Raw genomic sequence first — 23756 nt, 5'->3', positions numbered from 1 at the left:
GACAAAAGGCTCCTACTCTAGACGTGTCACCGTATTTGTCAGCTAAGAGGCCCTGTGACAGTCCCTATATTCATGAATTAACGCTTTTCACGATATGTTCACCCTTGAACTGCCACGATTTTAAGAACGAAAATTTTTTAGAAATCATTTACCTAACACTTTTCCTGAACATACCTTTTCAAGATGCGAGTGCGTAGGCTTTCACTGTTTGGTAATTTATGGTAGGTTTGTCAGCTTTGCTGTCAGTTTCACAAATCAATCTAACATTTCGGTGTTTTAACTGCCCGCCTACTTCAAATGCAAAGTTGATCTGCAGCTCAGCTTTGCGTCTGAAGATTGCGGCCAAGTGCAAAGCTGAGACATATGTCAGGTTGGCATGAGGACACGGTAACGAAACCGACAACCACTGTTTAAATTCTACTGTTGACTGATTTATTTTTTCCTCTCCACCATTCCGCGCTCTTGAATCCATTAACTTTGCTTTCAACCATTACAACACATTTTTGTATCCCGCATCATCAGTTAGTCTGCAAAACGTAGACATTCTATCATCTCAATAAATATACCTTAGGAAAGCATGTTCCATTCCCAAACTTCGTAAAAAACATTTTCTGTATTACATTTTCATTCACTCTATATTCCTTTGGATTTCCTTTTTCTTATTAATGGGCCATAGATTATGCAATCGGATTCGTGCAAAAAACAGTTCTGCCTAGCTGCCAACGACTTAGGGTTTGCTATAGATAAATGTTAAAAAATCTGAAATAATGGAATGACTTATTTCTCTGCGCGTCGACGTATAGGTCTATCGCTAATTAGTTATATATCTGCCGGAACAAGTTCTTTAACATTTGTGTTATTCTTAGGTTTTCATGGAATGTGTTACTCATATTTCCTTACAAATGGTCAGTAGTTTCTTACTTTCTTAATTTTGCTTATCTTTCGTCAGATCTTAACAGACCCCTGTAAAGCATTACCAAAGCTTTGAAGTCTCTTTTCTGGTTTTCATTGTCGGTACAGATCCATGCTGTTGGCGGTACTGTATTGTGTAAAATTGGCGAAATTGTTTTCTGTTTTAACACTTTGGGTACGCTTGCTATCAAGGGTATGGAATAGAAGATGAAATTTAGGAAATTTGTGTTAAGTTCCCCTGGGACCAAAATGGTGAGGTCATCGGTCCCTAGTCTTACACACTACGTAATCGAACTTAAACTGACTTACGCTAAGGACAATCCACACACCCATGCCCGAGGGAGGACTCGAACCTCCGATGTGGTGGAGCCGCACGAACCGTGACAAGACGCCCTAGACCGCACGGCTACCCCGTGCGGCGGTAGAAAGATGAAAGTTCATCGATCTGACACAGTAACAACAGTCATATAAATGAAATTTTCTTTTTTGCAATGTTTCAACATTATGTCCAGTTACATAAAAGAGTGTCAATATTAAAAACTTGATCTACAGAATAGCTTTAATCTATATATTTTTGAAGTCGCCCTGCAGCAAGTGTTTCCTCCAGCTCCTTAAACTGGAATAACGTACAGTCATAAGATCGGAAAGGAAAATTTACCTTCAGTTACTGAGGATTCGTAAGGATTACTTCTTTTCATTTTCAACATTTTGACGTGGCCTCAGTTCTTCTGGAAGTAATCCACATGAAAGACGTCATATCAACTTACTCGTTGATTAACAAGTTGAAATAGGGCGCAAATTAAGCGAATGACAATTGAAAACATGTAAAACACTTTACGTCATAGATGTATTACTAATACGAGTGCGGTGAATTTTAAATGACAAATGTACCATGTTACAGCATTGTGCAAGGTTGATGTTTGCAATGTCCATATTTCAACTGTTATGGACTGTAGCTTTTCAAACTTTTTAAAAGAATCTTTCCTATGTTGTGCATAGATTTGTTAACATGAGGAAGACGCTGTCTGCCACGTAATGCGAACACAGCAATAGACGCAGCGCGGCCCCAGACGGGATCTCTTGACCATTGCCATTTCATTTTTTCATGGTGTAGTTCCTATGGACTTTCACCAATATTACATTACCATGGGCGAAGAGTAGTGTACTTTACTTCTGGTCTTCGCATATGCGTCCACGCTTTTCTAAGAAGAAAGTTATTTTTCGTCTTGATAACACGTTCTGAGAAGTCTCAAATCGTTGAATTTACTACATTATTTTCGCTTCTAAGCGCATCGAAACACACCACACTCGAAGAGGTTAGGTGTTGTTTCGAAGTCTGAAGAAATGCGTGCGTGGACGCAGAGTAATATCATAAGATGTGGTAGAAGGACAGTCATAAGATTTTAATTTATCACTCTCAAAAATCCGAGCAGCGATTATGAAATTTGGTGATAACGATTCTTTTGTACATATTCACATTTCAGTGCATCACACTTTCGCCGACAATGGACCGGCAGAGATCTTGCCATAGAAGACTACTTTGCATTTATAGGAAACATTTCACCTCGAAAATTTCTGAATATTCCTGCAGAACAGAAGAATAAGTCACAGGGTGTCATGTCCGATTTAGTGTCGTCCGAAGGAAGAGGTACCATGTCAGAGCTAGTAGCTCATGACGGAACCACAGCTGAAGACAGTCGCTGGCGAAAGATTAGTGGCGTCAGAGCGCAGAGCCGCTCACCCCACTCTGCTACCACCGCGTACGACGTCAGCATCTTCATAGATCCAACAGCAACGCGAGCTGTATTAGAAATCAGAATCGTACATGGAAGTTAATAGTCATCTATACGTTGAGGAGAGACTGTCACTCTGTATTGTATCAAGTAATGAGTTGTAGAGTGCAGCGGCAGTAACAAGCACAAGGACATCCCAATGGACATGGATCGTTTCCAACGTAAGTATCTCAGAATGTTCAAGTTTTAATAAAGTCTTCTAATATTTTGTGTGCGCTGTAGCATCTGCTGGACCACCTCCAGAAATAAATTTATGTTTGCGAGGGCCCCATACAGTGCCGACGCCAATGTTTCAAGCAGTTTTAGTCCGGGTGTACATCAGAGGAATACGGAGGATGCAGACGTTGATAGCCCCAAAGGGCCATCGTATATGATTGTGTCACGTGCAGAATGAGCTGGAGCAAAACCGGATCCTTTGGACAGGCTCCCGTGAAGCTTCATTTTCACATCGTCCAGTAAACTTGTCAGGATATTTCGATAGCATACTTGGAAATTTGTGGTAAATTCCTATGGGACCACACTGCTGAGGTCATCGGTCCCCTAGGCTTACACGCTACTTAATCTAACCTACACTAACTTACGCTAAGGACAACACACACACAACCATGCCCCTGGGAGGACTCGAACCTCCGACGGGGGGGGGGGGGGGGGGGGCACGCGAACCGTGGCAAGGCGCCTAAGATTGTGCGACTACCCGGCGCGGCAATAGATACTTCTGTGACGGTCGGCCCCCTTACGAAGGTAAACTCTTAGTTCAAACACTATAGAAGTTCCACTCCTCCCTCCCCCAAATACAAAAGGGAAAAAAAAAATCACTCAGAATCTATTTTTCCAATGATAGTACGGTCTTCACCTGTTCGCCGGCGCTGAATCGACACCCTTCCGCTATTTGTATTGTTTCTTTTTCTGTGGGGTAAATGGATACATCCAGCGCTCTCCCGTGACTGTCCATCAGAACAAACACAACTGAAATATATACATTTCTTTAATAGTGCGACGGCAGCTTGGCGTTTGTTTCAGTGCGGATGCACCAATGCAGTCCGAACTCTTACTGGAGTTAATTATTTACAAGTAGGGGACTAATGGATGCGGTAAGCTGGAAATTTGAATCAGCCAGATACCGTGTCCAGATGACCAAAGTGGTTAAGGCAACCGCTAATGAGAAGTTGTAAATGCGAATTCGGGTCCCAGTCCGGCACAAATTTTCGACTTTCGCCTTTGCATTACTACAGTGCCCTGTGCCGCTGAAAGTCACGAATTACCACCCATACTTTCCCTTTATTTCCCCCTTCTGTATTTCATATAACTACAAATAGTATTATATGCCTAGACAGGCTACGACAATAATAACAATTACGGTGACTGTGTTGTGTATGCCTAGATAGGCTACGACAATAATAACAATTGCGGTGACTGTGTTGTGAAGAAGTACGATGCAGCGTTCTTCCGAGCATGCATGCAAGTCGGAAGACTCATTACATCGTATTTCTTCACAATGCAGGCACTACAATTTCTTAATTGTCGGGCGACACACACTGGACTCGCAGGCGGGAGGACGGCGGTTAAAACTCGGGTCCAGCCAGCCTGATTTAGGTTTTCCGTGGGTTCCCTAATCCGCTTCAGGGAAATTCAGGGATGATTCCATTGAAAAGATACGGTCGATTTCCTTCCACACCCTCCCCTAATCCGGTGCAACGATTACCTCGCTGTTTGGCCCCTCTCCCGAATCAACAGCCCAACCAATCGGCCGACACTGGGCCTGCCATAAAATGTCTCCCCTGTATGGAAAAAACATTAATGGTGTGTACTACACTCATGCTCATAAATTAAGGATAATGCTGATAGATGGTGAAACAACACTCTCGTGGGCGGTTTGCGTGTTTATATCACCTCGGGGTATGACCATGCGGTTCATTTGACCTGAGGTCGATGCACGGTGTCGCTGGCAGGAGTCTAAATACGCAGAGGCGTGCTGGTGCATGTCAGAGTACGGTGCAGCGAATAAAGGTGCAGACGTTTTCAGACTTGGTAATGGTGACTGTGTGTTGAAATTGGCTAAAGAACACATATTGATGACGTTATGAGGGGTAGAGTACTAGGGCGACTGGAGGCTGGTCAAACACAGCAGGTCGTAAAACACCACAAGAAGACCGATATCTCACCATCAGTGTCCGCAGACGGCGACGGGGTACAGCAAGTAGCCTTGCTCGGGACCTTACCGCAGCCACTGGAACAGTTGTCTCCAGACACACAGTCTACAGAAGACTGAACAGACATGGTTTATTCGCCCGGAGACCTGTAAGGTGCATTCCACTGACCCCTGGTCACAGGAGAGCCCGTAAAGCCTGGTGTGAAGAACACAGTACATGGTTATTGGAACATTGGTCACGGGTTATGTTCACAGAGGAGTCCAGTATAGTCTGAACAGTAATTCTCGCCGGGTTTTCATCTGGCGTGAAGCAGGAACCAGATACCAACCCCTTAATGTCCTCGAAAGCGGAAAGGGACCTGTGTGGATTTCGTCGTTCGATGGTGTGGGTGGGATTATGATTGCTGCACATACACCGCTGCATGTCTTTGACAAAGGAACTGTAACAGGTCAGGTGTATCGGGACGTCATTTTGAACCAGCATGTCCACGTTTTCATGGATGCACTGGCTTCGACCTTCCTCCTGATGGATGATAACGCATGGCCCCACCGAGCTGCCATCGTGGAGGTGTACCTTGAAACAGAAGACACCAGGCGAATGGAGTGGCCTACCTGTTCTCCAAACCTAAAACCCATCGAGCACGTCTGGGATGCCCTTGGTCGACGTATCACTGTACGTCTTCAAACCCCTAGGACACTTCAGGAGGTCCGACAGGCACTGGTTCAAGAATGGGAGGCTATACACCAGCAGCTGCTCGACCACCTGATCCAAAGTATGCCAACCCGTTGTGCGGCCTGTGTACGTGTGCATGGTGATCATAGCACATATTGATGTCGAGGTACATGCGCTGGACACAGTGGCGATTTATAGCACATGTGTTTCGGTACGGTTTTCTCAAATTATCACCAATGCCGTGAACTTACAGATCTGCGTCGTGTGTGTTCCCTATGTGCCAATGCTATTAGCGCCAATTTTGTGTAGTGCCGCGTTGTGTGGCCCCACATTCTGCAATTATCCTTAATTTATGAGCATTAATGTAGTACATGCCAACGGCCTTGCCGCAGTGGTAAGGCCGGGTCGCGTCTGATCACAGAAGATAATAGCTTTCGGGCTTGGCTAGCACTTGGATGGGTCACCATCCGTGTCAACCAAGTGCTGTTGGCATAAGGGTGCACTCAGTGCTTGTAAGGCCAATTGAAGAACTAAGTGTTTAAGAAGCAGCGACACCGGTCACGAAAATGACAACGGTCGGGAGAGCGGTGTGCTGCCCACTTGCCTCACCGTATCAGCAACCGGTGACGCCTAAGAGAGGAGCAAGACACGGCGGCCGGCCGGTAGCGCTGGGCCTTCAATGCCTGTTTCTGACGGTGTTTGTCTTTGTTTGTACGAGTTCAGGTACGACACATGGATGACGACATATGAAAGTTTGTCTAGTCCTCAGTCGAGTTCGGGAAGCCGAAGTGGACTAGGAGACAGTTTGCGAATAGCAGGGAATGTAGATTCGAGTACCGGTCTGCCGCAAATTTTCATTTGTCACTAATAAACAGCGCAGCCGAAGGCTAATAATACTTAAAAATCCTAAAAAATTTCTTAGGACCCATTGTAATGTCCACTAATAGCGTCAGGATAATTTTGATCACAGGTGTATAATGATGTTTGCCATGTATCAACATGGAAACCATATATCGGAAACGGGCTTGAGGTCGGTGTAATAGAACGGCCAAACCGATTGTAATAAAAGCAAGGGCAATAAATACAGCTAATGTGTCACCTATGCAACATAATGAAATATATTTCACTGTGGTTTTAAAAAGATGCTGAGTAGTAGGACTGAGCGCACCATTCAAGACTGAGAAGACTATTATCTCTTAACTTTTGTTTCCCTTCCGGGCTTTGCACGTTCGCACGTCCGTCGTAAGTGCGAAAGTAGATCGCACTGCGCAGTCCGTCGTAGCGTCGAGGTCCATGGGGACAGTGAGGCCCTAGACGCCTGCCAGCAACCTATTGAGTGCGACGACGCCCGGCGTCGGGACGCCGTGGACAAAAGACGCCGGCTGGCGCAGCCAGGGAATCAGACGCGCAGACACTTTCTCCCTCCCATTCTCTGGCCCCCTCTTTCCTGTCGGGGAATTAAGAAGCGGCCGGCCTGCGTTAACTACGGCGCCCTCGGAAGCCGGGATTACATTTCACCGGCGCCTCCGCGGCACGGCGGTTTCTTTTACCGCTTCCTTCCTGCCCGCGCTGTTCTGCGGTGCTCTTTGCAGACGCCCTAGCTTGGGCTAGGAGGTGGAGTCGGCTGGGCATGGGGGGACGGGGGGAACGAGGGGCGGGGACGCGTTGAAAGAGGGCCGCGCTTGTAAAATGGCAGCCACTTCATTCTGCGCGCCAGCCGTCTTTGTGTTCACCGCTACTGAGAGTGAGAAGCAGAGGCCACAACATGCGGGGATTACAGCGCTGAAGGGAAAAGGCGAGCGACTCTAGATGGCAAACTGTTGCATTAAGGAACGACTGCCACACTTTAGGTTAAGTAGTCTAGCAATATTTACTACTTCTCTTCTAAATTTGGAATTCCGCGCGATTATTGCTCATTTAAAGGATGTGTTTCGAAGCGGAATAATTTTATGATCGACTCTCAGCGTGCTAGCTACGTTAGATGACGACTAATGCACCACATTTACAAAGCAATCTCAGTTCTCTTTAGCAAGACTGAAACTGCCTTGATCCTTTGTCTTGGAGTGTGTCGCAATGTTGTTCTGTTAGTTTCGCTTTCAAGAGGCAGTGATTATTGACCGGACTCTTAACGATAAGCGCTTGAGCCACTTCTGTTTATGACTCCTTAAAAAATCAGTAAGTCCATCGTTTTTGACCACAAACGTTCATCAAAGCAACTATAGCGTCCTCTTGGACGAGAGGGTGTCAGTAGTGGATGAAGTTGCTGAGTCATGGGCTCGCGTTTACGAAAAAACAAAAGACGGTGTTTGAATTCACTATTCACAAACAGCATGTAGGTTAGCTCCAAAAAATCATGTTTTACTTCAGATTGGACCAAAAACAAAAGAATGGCTGACGACATTCTACTCCCACATACTCCAGTCAAGGTTTTAGCCAACAGAATTCAAGAGGGCACAGATCATTGCCATCCTCAAGCCAGGAAGGCCATACGATAAACCAGGAAGCTACAGACCCATCGCCTTCTTAAGTGTAGCATATAAACTGCTTAGTCTTTACAACAGACTAAACCCAATCATACCAGCATCTCTGCCTATCGACCAAGCCGGTTTCAGACCCAATCGAAACTGCGAAGATCAGGTCCTCGCATTAGCATTGTTCATTGAGCGGGGCTATGAACAACGCCTGAAAGCTGGTGCGCTTTTTGTAGATTTGACAGCAGCTTATTATGCTGTCTGGAGAGAGGGAATAACATATTCTGAAGAAGAATGGGTTATCCCAACTGAAACCTAGGTAAATCTAGGTGCCGGCCATTGTGGCCGAGCGGTTCTAGGCGCTTCAGTCTGGAACCGCGCGTCCACTACGGTCGCAGGTTCGAATCCTGCCTCGGGCATGGATGTGTGTGATGTCCTTAGGTTAGTTAGGTTTAATTAGTTCTAAGTTATAGGGGACTGATGACCTAAGATAATAAGTCCCATAGTGCTCAGAGCCATTTGAACCATTTTTAAATCTAGGTAATCAGTGCAACTGAGGCTGTTGTTAACTTAAAATTAATAACATATAAATTCCTAAAAGCTACTAGATGTAAAACGATGACGTATCTATTAGAGAACGTGTTGCCAGATAGGGTCTTGCAGATCTCAGTGGTTGGCTCTTTCAGCAAATCAGAACTCCTAAGTAATGGTATCCCCCAAGGATCAGTGCTTGCGCCTCTACCGTTCAATCTCTATGTAGGCAACCAACCAACTACAGCATCCAGAAAAATTATTTTAGCTGATGACATCACCCTTGCATGCCTACATGCTCTTGAACAGACTCTTACCCAAGATCTGAATCTGATGGCTGAATACTTCAGGAAATGGCGACTAATCCAAAGCGCACTTAAAACGTAGACCTCATGCTTCCATTTAAATAATAGGCTGGCTGGAACACCTCTACAGATATCTCTGAATGATACTACGCTTCCTTACAATTCCCATCCAAAATATCTGGGCGTAACATTGGTTTGCACTCTCTCTTATAAAAAATGCCTATCAAACCTGGCCGCAAAACTGAAATCCCAAAACAGCATCCTCCACAAATTAGCGGGAACGGCCTTGGGAGCTGGTGCAGAGACACTCCGTACCACTGCTCTAAGCTTGGTCTACTCAACAGCTGAATACTGCGTATTGGTGTGGCTAAACAGCCCGCACGTGGGAAAAGTAGATGTGGTGCTAAATCAGACGATGTGAATAATAGCTGGAGCTAGTAAAACCACTCCACTCTACTGGCTACTAGTCCGCAGTAACATCGAACCGCCTTGTGTACGACGATGCAGCATACTCATAAGAAAGTTTAAAAAGATCTCCAGTAACACATCCTTGCCACTCCACCAGGACCTTACTGTATTTACATCACTCAAATCCAAAAATTCTCCTGTGAAGAATGCGCAGCAACTTCTGAACCAAAACTACAATAGCGTTGCAATCTGGAGAACGGGCTACAGAAACACAGCCTATCCAAGATGGCATACATTATTTGAGGCCCCCAACCACGCAGAGGGCTTTCACCTCCCAAGGAAAACCTGGGAAACACTGAACAGAATACGGACAGGTTATGGCCGATGCGGATCCTCGATGAACAGATGGAACTTGAGACCTGACCCTGAGTACACAAGCTGTGGAGTGGCTGCAGAATCTAAGTGTGGAATTGTGGTTGCTGTAAATACTGGAATCTGAACTTTATGCAAGCTTATTGTTTTGTAATTTAGTTATACATTCATTGTTATGTGCCAATGTTCAATTTACATTTCTTTATTATGTTTGTATTCTATATTTTAACAATATATGTTCTCTTTTATGCTGTTTCCAATGTAGTGTGTCATACCTTAAGCTAAATAAATAAATAAATAACTTCAGATTGGTGCAACTTGCAGACGGAAAATGTGTTACACAGTTCCTGCTTATTGATGTCTATAAAGGGTAACTCTGTGATGTGACAGTCTTTCAGGGATGATGGAGAAGAATAAATTTAGCAATTAGAGTTACGGGACCCTGATTTGGAAACGACCGACTTCAAATTTATAAGCAAAATCAATAGAATACATTACTAAAATTGAAGGGTAGAGGTTATTGTATCGAACAAAACAAGGAAAAAATGTCTAGTAAACTTATGGACGCTTGTTCAACTTCGACACCTTGAAACATGTCTTCTGCTGAACAAGTGTCGGTAGTTTTTAAGGTATGCCTTTGGGACAAATGCTTACTGCCGGTTTTTTCTTGTTTTATTCCATGCTAGTTGCTGGAAAAATATAGAAACCAAAACGTTTACAGTAGAGAGATGTGTTTCACAGTATCGAAGATAAACAAATACTCATATCTCTTAAGGTATGCATTTTAGGACCAATGTTTACGAGATATATTTTTCTTTTGTTTTAGTTCACCACTTTTGAAAGTTGCCAACCCTACAATCTTAGCATCAACAGTCCTGGTACATGTTTTCCACTGTAAGAGAAATCAGAACGATTTTCGCTTGAAACTTTCGACTCCGTCGTTTGCGGATCTGGATCAAATGCCTGAAATTTATACATTTACCCTTTACCCTGAAAGTTTGTAACATCATCAAGGAATCCCTCTGTAGATGCAGCTCTAGAAAACGTATGGTTTGAATGGCTGTTCGCACTGTAAATCGGGCTTACAGTTGAATGATGTCGACGTCTTGGCACGGTATTTCAGGCGACAATTATCTGATCATCTTCATGTGAGTTTTACGCAGTGTCAGACGAAACTGCGTGAAAGATCTAGACGTCATCCGTCTGCACGCCCGAAATCTTATCGAAAGCAAACAACTTATCAAAATGGAAATACCAAGACAAGTAATTGTGAAAACTATTTTTTTAAGATATAATATAAATTTAACTGTCAGTGAATCTTTTTTGAAGGTTTTCCATTGAGCTTAGGCTAGAAGAAGGATTCGGTTGGTAGGACAAGTTCCGAGGTATCAAAGGAACACCAATTTAGTATTGGAGGGTACGAATAGTAGAAGGAGACCAAGAGATGAATACACCAAGCAGATTCAGAAGGATGTTATTGTTGTTGTTGTGGTCTTCAGTCCTGAAACTGGTTTGATGCAGCTCTCCATGCTACTCTATCCTGTGCAAGCTTCTTCATCTCCCAGTACCTACTGCAGCCTACATACTTCTGAATCTGCTTAGTGTATTCATCTCTTGGTCTCCCTCTACGATTTTTACCCTCCACGCTGCCCTCCAATACTAAATTGGTGATCCCTCGATGTCTCAGAACATGTCCTACCAACCGATCCCTTCTTCTGGTCAAGTTGTGCCACAAACTCCTCTTCTCCCCAATTCTATTCATTACCTCCTCATTAGTTATGTGATCTACCCATCTAATCTTCAGCATTCTTCTGTAGCACCACATTTCGAAAGCTTCTATTCTCTACTTGTCTAAACTATTTATCGTCCTCGTTTCACTTCCATAGATGGCTACACTCTGTACAAATACTTTCAGTAACGACTTCCTGACATTTAAATCTATACTCGATGGTAACAAATTTCTCTTCTTCAGAAACGCTTTCCTTGCCATTGCCAGTCTACATTTTATATCCTCTCTACTTCGACCATCATCAGTTATTTTGATCCCCAAATAACAAAACTCCTTTACTACTGTAAGTGTCTCATTTCCTAATCTAATCGCCTCAGCATCACCTACTTAATTCGACTACTTTCCATTATCCTCGTTTTGCTTTTGTTGATGTTCATCTTATACCCTCTTTTCAAGACTGTCCATTCCGTTCAACTGCTCTTCCAAGTCCTTTGCTGTCTCTGACAGATTTACAATGTCGTCGGCGAACCTCAAAGTTTTTATTCCTTCTCCATGGATTTTAATACCTACTCCGAAATTTTCTTTTGTTTCCTATATTGCTTGCTCAATATACAGATTGAATAACATCGGGGATAGGCTACAACCCTGTCTCACTCCCTTCCCAACCACTGCTTCCCTTTCATACCCCTCGACTCTTATAACTGCCATCAGGTTTCTGTACAAATTGTAAATAGCCTTTCGCTCCCTGTATTTTACCCCTGCCACCATCAAAATTTGAAAGAGAGTATTCCAGTCAACATTGTCAAAAACTTTCTCTAAGTCTACAAATGCTAGAAACGTAGGTTTGTCTTTCCTTAATCTTTCTTCTAAGATAAGTCGTAGGGTCAGTATTTCCTCACGTGTTACAACATTTCTACGGAATCCAAATTGATCTTCCCCGAGGTTGGCTTCTCTCAGTTTTTCCATTCGTCTGTAAAGAATTCGCGTTAGTATTTTGCAGCTGTGACTTATTAAACTGATAGTTCGGTAATTTTCACATCTGTCAACACCTGCTTTCTTTGGGATTGGAATTATTATATTCTTCTTGAGGTCTGAGGGTATTTCGCCTGTGTCATACATTTTGCTCATCAGATGGTAGAGTTTTGTCAGGACTGCCTCTCCCAAGGCTGTCAGTAGTTCTAATGGACTGTTGTCTACTCTGGGGGCTTTGTTTCGACTCAGGTCTTTCAGTGCTCTGTCAAACTCTTCACGCAGTATCAAATCTCCCATTTCATCTTCATCTAGATCCTCTTCCATTTCCATAATATTGTCCGCAAGTACATCGCCCTTGTATAGACCCTCTATATACTCCTTCCACCTTTCTGCTTTCCCTTCTTTCCTTAGAACTGGGTTTCCATCAAAGCTCTTGATATTCATACAAGTGGTTCTCTTTTCTCCAAAGGTCTCTTTAATTTACCTGTAGGCAGTATCTATCTTACCCCTAGTGAGATAAGCCTCTACATCCTTACATTTGTCCTCTAGCCATGCCTGCTTAGCCATTTTGCACTTCCTGTTGATATCATTTTTGAGACGTTTGTATTCCTTTTTGGCTGCTTCATTTACTGCATTTTTATATTTTCTCCTTTCATCAATTAAATTCAATATTTCTTCAGTTACCCAAGGGTTTCTACCAGCCCTCGTCTTTTTACCTATTTGATCCTCCGCTGTCTTCACTACTTCGTCCCTCAAAGCTACCCATTCCTCTTCTACTGTATTTCTTTCCCCCATTCCTGTCAATTGTTCCCTTATGCTCTCCCTAAAACTTTGTACAACCTCTGGTTCTTTCAGTTTATCCAGGTCCCATCTCCTTAAATTCCCACCTTTTTGTAGTTTCTTCAGTTTTAATCTACAATTCATAACCAATAGATTGTGGTCAGAGTCCACATATGCCCCTGGAAATGTCTTACAATTTAAAACCTGGTTCCTAAATATCTGTCTTACCATTATATAATCCATCTGATACCTTTTAGTATCTCCAGGGTTCTTCCATATATACAACCTACTTTCATGAACGCTGTAGGTAACAGTATGATGGATGTAGGTTAAAGAAATTACTCGGAGATGAACAGGCTAGCGCAGGACAGAGTAGCATGGAGAGCTGTATCAAACCAGTCTTTGCACTGAGTACCACAATAACAGCTAGCCAATCCTTAATGAGAATCGTATTCGATCCTACAAAACAACGTTTTTGACATTTCTGATAAATCAATACTAGGTTAGGATATGCTAACGTTCCACCAACGACGAATTCAAAGGAGATCAGTTGGATTTGTAAGAATGTGTAAAGCAGTTGGCATTTTCATGGGAACTACCGTGGTATTCGCCGTAATAGAATTGGAAATACATGGTGATTGTTAATCTTGTTGGCCAGAGGTGGGTTAGAACTCATCTATTCTTTAGCAGGAGTTCAGTACTAAGCCACTGAGGCAACTGCTCGGCCGGGAGGACATTGACGGAAGAACATAAATAGTTGGTGGTCACGTCGTTAGCAATTCCAGTAACGTGGAACATACGCTCTCGAGATTGGTAGGACAAGAAGAGAAGGAAACTTCTGAGTTGCAGACCCTGTATGTCTATAATAAAATGAAATAATATTCATCACACAGACATTATGTAGTATGTTGGTGGCGGCAGGAAACGACCTTCTACACCTACATCTACGTAGATACTCCGCAAGTCACCGTATGGTGCTTGGTGGAGGGTACTCTGTACCACTACTAGTCATTTCCTTTCCTGTTACACTCGCAAATAGAGCGCGTGGAAAACGACTGTCTATACACCTTCATAAGAGCCCTAATTTCTCGTATCTTACCTCTGGGGTCCTTATGCGCAGTGTATGTAGGCGGCAAAAGAATCGTTTGGTAGTCAGCTTCAAATGCCGGTTCTCTATGCTTTCTAAATAGTGTTTGTCGAAAAGAAAGTCACCTTTCCTCCAGGGTTCCCCATCTGTGTTTCCGAAGCATTCCGTAACAATTACATGGTATTCGAACCTAACGGTAAGAGACCTAGCAGCCCGCCTCTGAACTTGTTCGATGTCTTCCTTCAAACTGAACTGGCACGGATCTTAAACACTCGAGCAACACTGAAGAATAGGTCGCACCAGCGTCCTATATGCGGTCCCGCATTAGGTGAGCCACTTTTTCCTAAAATTATCCCAATAAACCGAAGTCGAACATTCATCTTCCTTACCACAGTTCTCACATATTCGTTTCAGTTAGTATCGCTTTGCAACGTTTCTGTCCAGATATTTAAACGACTCGTCTGTATCAAGCAGGGCACTAGCAATAGTGTGTTTGAATATTACAAATTTGTTCTTCCTACTCATTAGCTTTAACTTACATTTATCCACATTTAGGGCTAGCTGCCATTCATCACACCAACCAGAAATTTCGGCTAAGTCGTCCTGTACCTTCTTACAGTCATTCAACTTCGACACCTTACTGCACACCAGGGCATCATCAACAAACAACCGCAGATTGCTTCCACCAACTATTTACATATATGGAGAACATCAGCGGTCCTATAACACTTCATGGGGCACTTCTGATGATACTCTTGTCTCTGATGAATCCTCACCGTCGTGGACATCGTACTTGGTTCTACTACTCAAGAAGTCTTCGAGTCATTCAGACATCTGTGAACTTACTCCATATGCTCGTACCTTCGTTAACAGCCTACAAAGGGCACTGTGTAAAATGCTTTCTGGAAATATGGAATTCGCCTATCACCCTTCATACATAGTTCGCAGTACATCATGTAAAAATAGGGAAAGCTGGGTTTCGCAGGAACGATGCTCATTTGTGGACATAAGCTTCTGAGTCTCAAGAACGTTTAATATATTGTAACCGAGACTATGTAAAAAGATTCTACAGCAGACAGAATTAGGAATATTGGTTTCCAATTTTACGGGTCCATTCTTTTACCATTCTTATATATTGCAGTCACCTGCGCTTCACTTCAGTCACTTGCAACTTTGCACTGGGTGACAGATACACGATAAATACGTGCTAGGCAAGGGGACAATGCCTTACAGTACTGTTTGTAATAGCGAATTGGGTTTCCATCCGGAACTGGTCATTTACTTGTTTTCAAATATTTCAGTTGTTTTTCAACCCCAGGAATGCTTATTACTGTGTCGTTCGTACGGGAGTCTGTCCGATAGTCAAATGGCGGTATGTTTCCACAGTGCTCCTGTTGAACGATTTCTTGAACGTGAAATTTAAATGTTCGGCTTTCTTTTTGCTACCTTCAGCTGCCACGTCATACTGGCCAACAGGGGACTGAATGGAAGCTTAGCGATTTTTCATAGGACCAGAACTTTCTCGGGTTCTCTGCCAGATCTTTCGCTACCATGTGACAGTGGTAGTTGCAAGCTTCGCACATAGATCTTCTCACAGAAGCATGAATCTCTAGTAATCTTCACATCTCGTCATTCGTGCGTTCTCTTTTGAACCGAGAGCGCAACAGCCTCTGCTTCCTCAGCATCTTCCAAATTTCGTTAATACACCATGGTGGATCTTTTCCATAATTTATCCACTTTCTAAGCACATAGATCTCCTGACCATGATTTACAATCTGCTTAAACATTGCCCGTAACTCCTCTACATCCATCGTACTCGAACTAAGTGGTTTTAGTTCATTTCCTAAGAGAGCTTCTAACAACTGCTTATCTGCTCCATCCAGCAGAGACACTGTCCTAGCCTTCTTGACTAATTAACGTTCGTAATGATGAGTGCTGTAATGACAAAATCAAACGGCTCTAACCACCACGGCACTTAAAATCTGATGTCATCAGTACCCTAGACTTAGATCTACTTATACCGAAATAACCTAAGGACAGCACACACATCCATTCCCGAGGCAGAATTCGAACCTGCGAGCGTAGCAGCAGTGCGGTTCCGCACTGAAGCGCCTAGAACATCTTGGCCACAGCGGCCGGCGCTATAATACGCTATAATATGTAAAATTCTGCCATAAAGTTTCACCGAATTTAAATTCATTACCATATCAAACTTTAAATAAGTGACTTCTTTTCGTTAATTTTTTATAATTAAAGGATACTATTATTTAAAGTAAATCTCTTGATATTAGAGGAGCTACACTGTGGATGGGTAGCATTTTATTTTCGTTTAGGTGTCACAGCAAGCTGAAGAAGACTTCAACGCAGAACTGTTAATAATCCCATTGTCAGTAGTAGTCTCTGATGAGGCATAAATTAAAATGACGTTTTGAATGGTATTGAAGCAAAGACAAGTTTCCGTATACCGCTATTTAACTTGCCTTGGCAATAAACGTGTCCCAATAGGTGAGTGGCATCTCATTCGACGATCCACACCAAAACCACGAACAAGTGACAGTGTACCGCGTAAAAAAAGAAAAAGTAGAAGTCACAACAGCCAGCATCAGATTGGAAGAAAACCTCTCATAACATAGATGGTCGCATTTCGTAGTGACGTAGAATGGGAAGCCGTTCAATAGCATTATTCAGACAAGTTTTTGGTGGTTTTGGCCTACAAACATACAATTACCATAATGTACAATTAGAGCACTGTGTGTTGGACGTTTTGCGCCTTATGTGACGCGCTTTTGTGTTCTCGTGTTACAGTGCCGACGACGAACGTGCAGGCGGCGGAAGGGGGCGTGGCTCGGCTGCCGTGTGACATCACCCCCGCCGTGGCCGAAGACAAGCCGCTGCTGGTCATCTGGTACCGCGAGGACCTCAAAGCACCCATCTACAGGTCAGAAATAATTCCACGCATTGCTTGTTTGTTCCGTATACGATTTTCTCTTCGTCGTAATGATCGGTTACGAAAGTTTCACAGTTGAAGGTACCTTTCTCAATGTGTTGACTCGTGGTACGACCGAAATGACGTAGCTGTTATGCCGATAGTCCCACTTGCTAGAGGGCGACCATCCATATTTAGTCCTTCCGTAGCTTACCCAAATTACTTTAGGCAGAACTGGTGATCATTCCTATCAATGGGGCTTTACCGATATCTTTCCCCAACCAGAACTTGTGCTCTATCCAATAATATACTTGTCGCCAAATACGAGGTCTATTGCGAAAGTAATGCCCAATCGCACATGAGACAGAAATCACAGTGAAACTTCGAGAAAGCTTTCCTCAGATATGTTGGGCAGTGTCTCTGGTATGCCCGTCGATCTGGTCACGTCGCTCTTTTTCAGTTCTGAGCACGCAGTGAGCACGTAAAATAGCCTAGAAAACAGTATCTCCCGCCAAGTATGAGGGCTTATAACTTCCGTTTGCTTACTTCTTCATGAGAGTACTCGGCAGCGCTATGCGGGGGAATTTAAGGTGCTCCTGCAGCGTTTTCGATGGGAAGTTTTGATAACCTATAGTACATCCCATAATTGGTTCCCCCAGAGTTCCATCTCTGCCCACATGAACCGCTGGTTATAAAGACAACATTTTGGCAGAGAGAAGTAGCTGTAGATCAACTTAGAGAATTGGCGGAAAGCACAGACAGTTGCTTTCTATGAAGAGGGTATTGGAATGTTGGTACAACGCTACGCCTTATGTCTAATTCAGTGCGGCAACTAATTAGAGAAGCAGCTGAAAGGTCTAGCTAACTTTTGTAAATAAAATATTTTTGTTTTTCACAGTGGTTTCCATTCCGCGAGTGATCGGTCGTTAGTTGGCGAACAGTCGTCGTACATCTACATCAGGGCTTCGCAGCAAACTCGCTCCGCCAGCAAGCGGTGAGCACAAGCCCGCAACGAGCGAGCACTGTACCCTCTCCAGTGTCACCGGGAGGACACCGTCGCACTATAGGTCAATTACTTCAAGCTGCTGATCATCCTGTCTTGGGTGCTGGAAGCTTTCTCAGTTTCTCATTCAGTTGCGCTTCGAAGCCGGATTTACTTCCAATCATGACTAACGCTCCAACTGCAGACACACAAACTAATAATCGCCGTGACAAACCTACGTTTTATACATGTTCTCCAGAGCTACTAAGAATGTCACATTCAGATTTGTGCCTGTGATATCTACAGTTTGATACAGGGCTAAATTTTTTACAGAAATATTAAAAGCCCACTCTGAACGTCACTTTCCATAACAAGTGTGGGATGTACGATTGTCATGTATTATAAGACACCACGTGGAAGTGGTTTACCTGAAGTGGACGTAAATGTTCAGCTGCAACAACTTAGCATTCCTCTATTAAATATCAAAATTTGGAAATTTGTGGTATGTTCCTATGGAACCAAACTGCTCAGGTCATCGGTCCCTAGGCTAACACACTACTTAATATGACTTAAACTAACTTATGCTAAGGACAACACACACCAATGCCCGAGGGAGGACTCGAACCTCCGACGGCCGTATCCGCGCGGTTCGTGGCAAGGCGCTCTAGTCCGCACGGCTACCCCGCGCGACCATTAAATATCATCCGTGATAGTTTCCAAAGACTTTATTCAAAGTAATGCTGTTCTCTTCCTTCAGGCGGCTCCATTTTGCTTTTTAAAACCTCTTGTACTTGATCAGGTCCTTCTCATTTTCCGTTTTCTATTCTTTGAAGTGCTATGACAAGCAATACCCATCTCATCGCGCAGCAGGTAGAAAGTCGAAGACATTGTCGGTGTTACATAATGCTGACTCGACATTAGATGATACTGCTACCAAAACTGACCTTCCACAATTTCACATTTGGCTCTTCTACCGCGCTGCAGGGATCACATACTACACACGCATCTCCCTCACTCGCCACCACGCCGCAATAGGTCTGCTCGCAGGTAAGAGCGTGAGCAGAATTGAGTGCTCGCGCTCAGAATTAGCGAGTTGTTAAGCCTTGACCTATATTTACACCTGTGGTCTGCAAACCATTGCGAAGTCCGTGGCCGAGAGTGCTTTCCATCGTACCTCTTCTTCTTAGCTTTAGTCCCGTCTAGTAACTGGTCCACCCCACTCAGGATTTGGGAAAATGTTATTAATTTCCTTTCCTTTCATTAATATTGCGGGCAGGTGCCCTTCCTGTCGCCACACTCGTCAGTTACCCAAGAGAGGAAAGTCGTCTCTGCATTGTGTAAACGTTGTTCCGTTTGCAATCGTTGTTTCAACGGTTTTGTATCGTATTTTATGGGAACCAGTCCAGCACCTCCATAAGGAGGGTGGCAAACCGCCTTAACGCCACATTGATTTTGGCTGGTACACCAGCCACGTTTGTTGGCCCACAGTACGGGTTCGATCATGGCCTGACTCACTATTCCGTACTAGAACGTAGCGTGCTGTGCGTTACACCATAGCAGGCATACAGGTATTGTATGGCATATTATGGTGTAGAAGTTACATCATATAACACTGTAAGCTGCTGTCTGATTTATGAGCCACTAACTATTGCCACCAAGAATAAGTCCGAAAGTATGATAGCGACTGAAAAGTTTGTGAGGCAAATGTTGCATAGGACAACAGGGCCATAATATGACGTTGGTTTGAAGTGATGACGACTGGTATCAATGCAGTGCTGTAATATTGTTATCATTGATTGAGTGGTATTCCTTATCACATCGGCACTTATCCCAGCACACGCTCCGACAATTCTCTCTCGCGTATCTTCAGGTATAGTTGGAACGTGTTTATAGACAATGTCTGTTACAAATCCCCACAAGGAAAAATCCAGAGGCGTAAAGTCTGGCGAACGAGCCACGACACATCTCCCTCACGTCCAATCCAATGATTTGGGAATTGTCTCTGCAACTCATTTCTGGCCATCAGCAAAAAATGTGCCGGGCACCCATCGTGTTGATACTACATTCTGTTCGTTTTTCCTAAAGGTATTTCTTCCAGTAACAGGCCCAACGTTTCTTCGAGGAATGTGGTGTACTTCCTATCATTAAGATTTCCTTCGACGAAATAGGAGCCTATAATTCTGTCTCCAGAATACCACACCATACATTCACCGACCACGGTTTCTGGTGCGCAACTTGCCGCAGCCAACATGGATTTTCAGTTCCCCAATAATGTCTGTTATGCAAATTAACATTTCCATGATTCGTGAATGTAGCCTCGTCAATAAATAAAATGAAATTAAGAAATGTGTCATCCCTCTGAACGTGAAGTTGAACCCATCGATAGACTTCAATGCGACGCATACAATCGGTACCAGTTAATTCTTGGTGGAGACTGATATGGTAAGGATGATATTTATGGCGACGCAGAACACGCTCATGTCAGATTCCCTTACGATGTGATGCAAACTAACATAAGGATCTCCGGCCGGTGTTGCCGTGCGGTTAAAGACGCTTCAGTCTGGAACCGCGTGACCGCTGCGGTCGCAGGTTCGAATCCTGCCTCGGGCATAGATGTGTGTGATGTCCTTAGGTTAGTTAGATTTAATTATTTCTAAGTTCTAGGCGACTGATGACCTCAGAAGTTAAGTCGCATAGTGCTCAGAGCCATTTGAACTTAAGGATCTCGAACCACAGTGGCAAGAGTACCAATTTCCGTTTCCTCGTTAGTGACTTTTCTTTGCCGGATATGTTTCCGATGCGTTAAAGATCAAGTTGTTCTCAATTTATCATACACATATTTAAATGTACGTCGTGTAGGATGAATCGTTGAGGATATCTTTCAGCGTATAAGTCTCTATCTCCCAATGAATTTCGTTGGCATTCTCCGTAAATGAGAAGCATATCGACTCGTTCTTCGAAGGAATACATCATTTACATTCTTCTGATTCTACGATACTAAGTCTTACCGTTGCTATTAGAGTTACATTGCGAAACCATCGAATGGTATTTATACATCAATGGCACGTTAGATGGATACGCCGTATTCGGCGAATATTTACTATTTGCACGATATAGGAGAGAGAATTGTCAGAGCATATGCTTCGGTAAGTGCCGAAGTAATAAGGAATACCACTCGATCCATGGTAAGAAGATTGCAGAGCTGCATTGATACCAATGGTCATCACTTCGAACATCTTCTGTAAATACCACCTTTTTGATCTTCGTTGACATTCAAAGACCTTACTGTTACACATCGTTGGATTCGTCTCTATAGTCGCTATCAGAAAATAAGTACCAAACCATAGCATCCCATATAAAGAAAAAGTTGACCTTCATATTTCTGACGCAACCCCATCTAGCAACAAAAAACCAACATCATCAAATAAATAATTTTCAGGTCCCTGACTTTTAGCCTGTCTTGCATGGCAACTGTGTTCTGATAGTAGTGTCGGTCTGCTTTATTGAACTGTATTTCTAGGGCTAGATGCGTTGATATGCTGGGGCAGGTTGAAATGGACAGAGGAGGGAATGGACAGACTTAGGGGAGGAGGAATTGCTTGGAGAATAGGTAGAAGAGGGAGATTCGGATGATTTAGAAGAGTAGTATGCAGGTGGAATAGGAATTAGGGGAGGCAGAGATAGAAAGAGTGAGGGAGAAAGATGTGGGTAGTTGGAGGGGAGAAGAAGATATGGTGATAGTGAGGAGACAGAGGAAATGACCAAAGACAGGGCGAGGATGCAATGAAGAAACAGATAGGTGAGGATGAAATGGACAGATAGAACTGGGAGAATGAAATGGATAGATGGAGGAAGAGGGGGATAGAGGAGGAGATGTATTCAATATGTGTGTCGAACGCACACATGGGCGAAGCTGAGACGAGAAGTCTAGTTTATACTTAGTCACTTTCTCGCTGTTCAGAAAAAAGTGTGATCAGTAATGGTCTTTGACCAAAATCTAGTCTCACATTAAAGAATGAATTAAGCAGCAGCTTATAGTGTTACGTGATGTCATTTATACAGTGTGTGCGAGTTGTAGGAAACTATAAACTAAAAATACTTATTAGGGGCTCTTATCATTCCATTCGCATATGTGCAGTAGAAAAAATAAAGGTACAAAGATCTCTCTGTGCACTGTAATTACTTTTTTCTTCACTGTCCACACGGGACCAACACATAAAAGGTTGTCGTAAGTTTCTAGGGTCATCAGTGCTGGTTGTTGAAACATTTTTAGATAGTTGATACACGTAAATATGGTTCGTCTTCGGATGTAATATAATGTTTATTTTATCGTTCGATTAGCTAATTTCGACTAAGCGTCATTGTCAAGTACATTTGTAACATCTGTGTTTCATGTGCTTGACAATGACGTTTATTCTAAATTACCAAATCGCACGATTAAATGAACGTCACATTACTGCCTGTTACGAACCATGTCTACGTTTATTAAGCATCTGGAAGCTGTGGATCTCCACAAACGTAATATTTTCAGACAGGCTTTCGTTGGATACATGGCGTCTACCTTCTTGCGTCTCCTAGTTCATACTCTTCAACTTCTCCATGGTGAAACTTCCTGGCAGATTGAAACTGTGTGCCCGACCGAGACTCGAACTCGGGACCTTTGCCTTTCGCGGGCAAGTGCTCTACCAACTGAGCTACCGAAGCACGACTCACGCCCGGTACTCACAGCTTTACTTCTGCCAGTACCTCGTCTCCTACCTTCCAAACTTTACAGAAGCTCTCCTGCGAACCTTGCAGAACTAGTACTCCTGAAAGAAAGGATATTGCGGAGACATGGCTTAGCCACAGCCTGGGGGATGTTTCCAGAATGAGATTTTCACTCTGCAGCGGAGTGTGCGCTGATATGAAACTTCCTGGCAGATTAAAACTGTGTGCTCTGTCACGTAGCAAAGAAGCCTGTCACCATATGCATTGCCCTTCTCTACGTACGTTCTGTATCCACTGATAGTCTTATTTGTTATGGGTCACATACACTCACATAATATTCTATGATGTTCCCACTGCTGCTTTTGTAGTCCTAGCAACCATCGAAGTCTTCTACCCAGTTTACCTATGACTAATCCAATGATTCTTTTCTCATTTCATTACAAATGATAGTACCTAGGTATTTGTAGGAGTTAAGTGTAAATCGTAAGCTTCATGCCCTTAAGGAACGAGTGCTGGCTTGTTGTACATACCTTAATTCGCAGTTGTTCGATGGAATATTGTATCGAATAAGTATTTATTCAGCAAAACGATCATTAATAGCTCAGCACAATGAATGTAATGTGTGTCTTTTACCTCGACCACATAATATATCTTTTAATTCAGAAGGAAAATAAAAATATATGTAAACCAAAAATTGTTTAGCGACCTGCAGGACATTAACAAGATGACCACCTTTCTTATAACTTGTTCGTTACAAAAACATGAACTACAATACTTGTTTCTTTAAACAGTGCATAAATTTTTTTATTAGTAATCTATCACCTGTCCTTAAGATCTATTCAAAAACGTATCGCAGTGTACCATTCACGTTATTGGAAACGTAACACAACACTGACATTCACTCGCTAATACTAGCCCACATTGCGGGTACCCGAGGTAACATGACTAGCCGAAGACAA

At 43.3% G+C, this 23756-nt stretch overlaps 1 protein-coding gene across 1 annotated transcript in view; it reads left to right on the top strand.

The window, feature by feature from the left end:
• The window catches only part of LOC124613625 (nephrin-like), a 715499-nt gene that overhangs the window by 429946 nt on the left and 261797 nt on the right, over window positions 1-23756 (top strand). Inside the window, exon 2 of the mRNA XM_047142340.1 lies at window positions 16988-17120. Coding sequence (XP_046998296.1) covers window positions 16988-17120 — 133 coding nt within the window. The remainder of the gene's footprint in view (window positions 1-16987; window positions 17121-23756) is intronic.

Source organism: Schistocerca americana, chromosome 4 (genome assembly GCF_021461395.2).
Source record: "Schistocerca americana isolate TAMUIC-IGC-003095 chromosome 4, iqSchAmer2.1, whole genome shotgun sequence".
Classification (NCBI taxonomy): Eukaryota; Metazoa; Arthropoda; class Insecta; order Orthoptera; family Acrididae; genus Schistocerca; species Schistocerca americana.
Note: the sequence above shows the minus strand (reverse complement) of the source record. Positions and strands in the feature narration are given on the sequence as shown.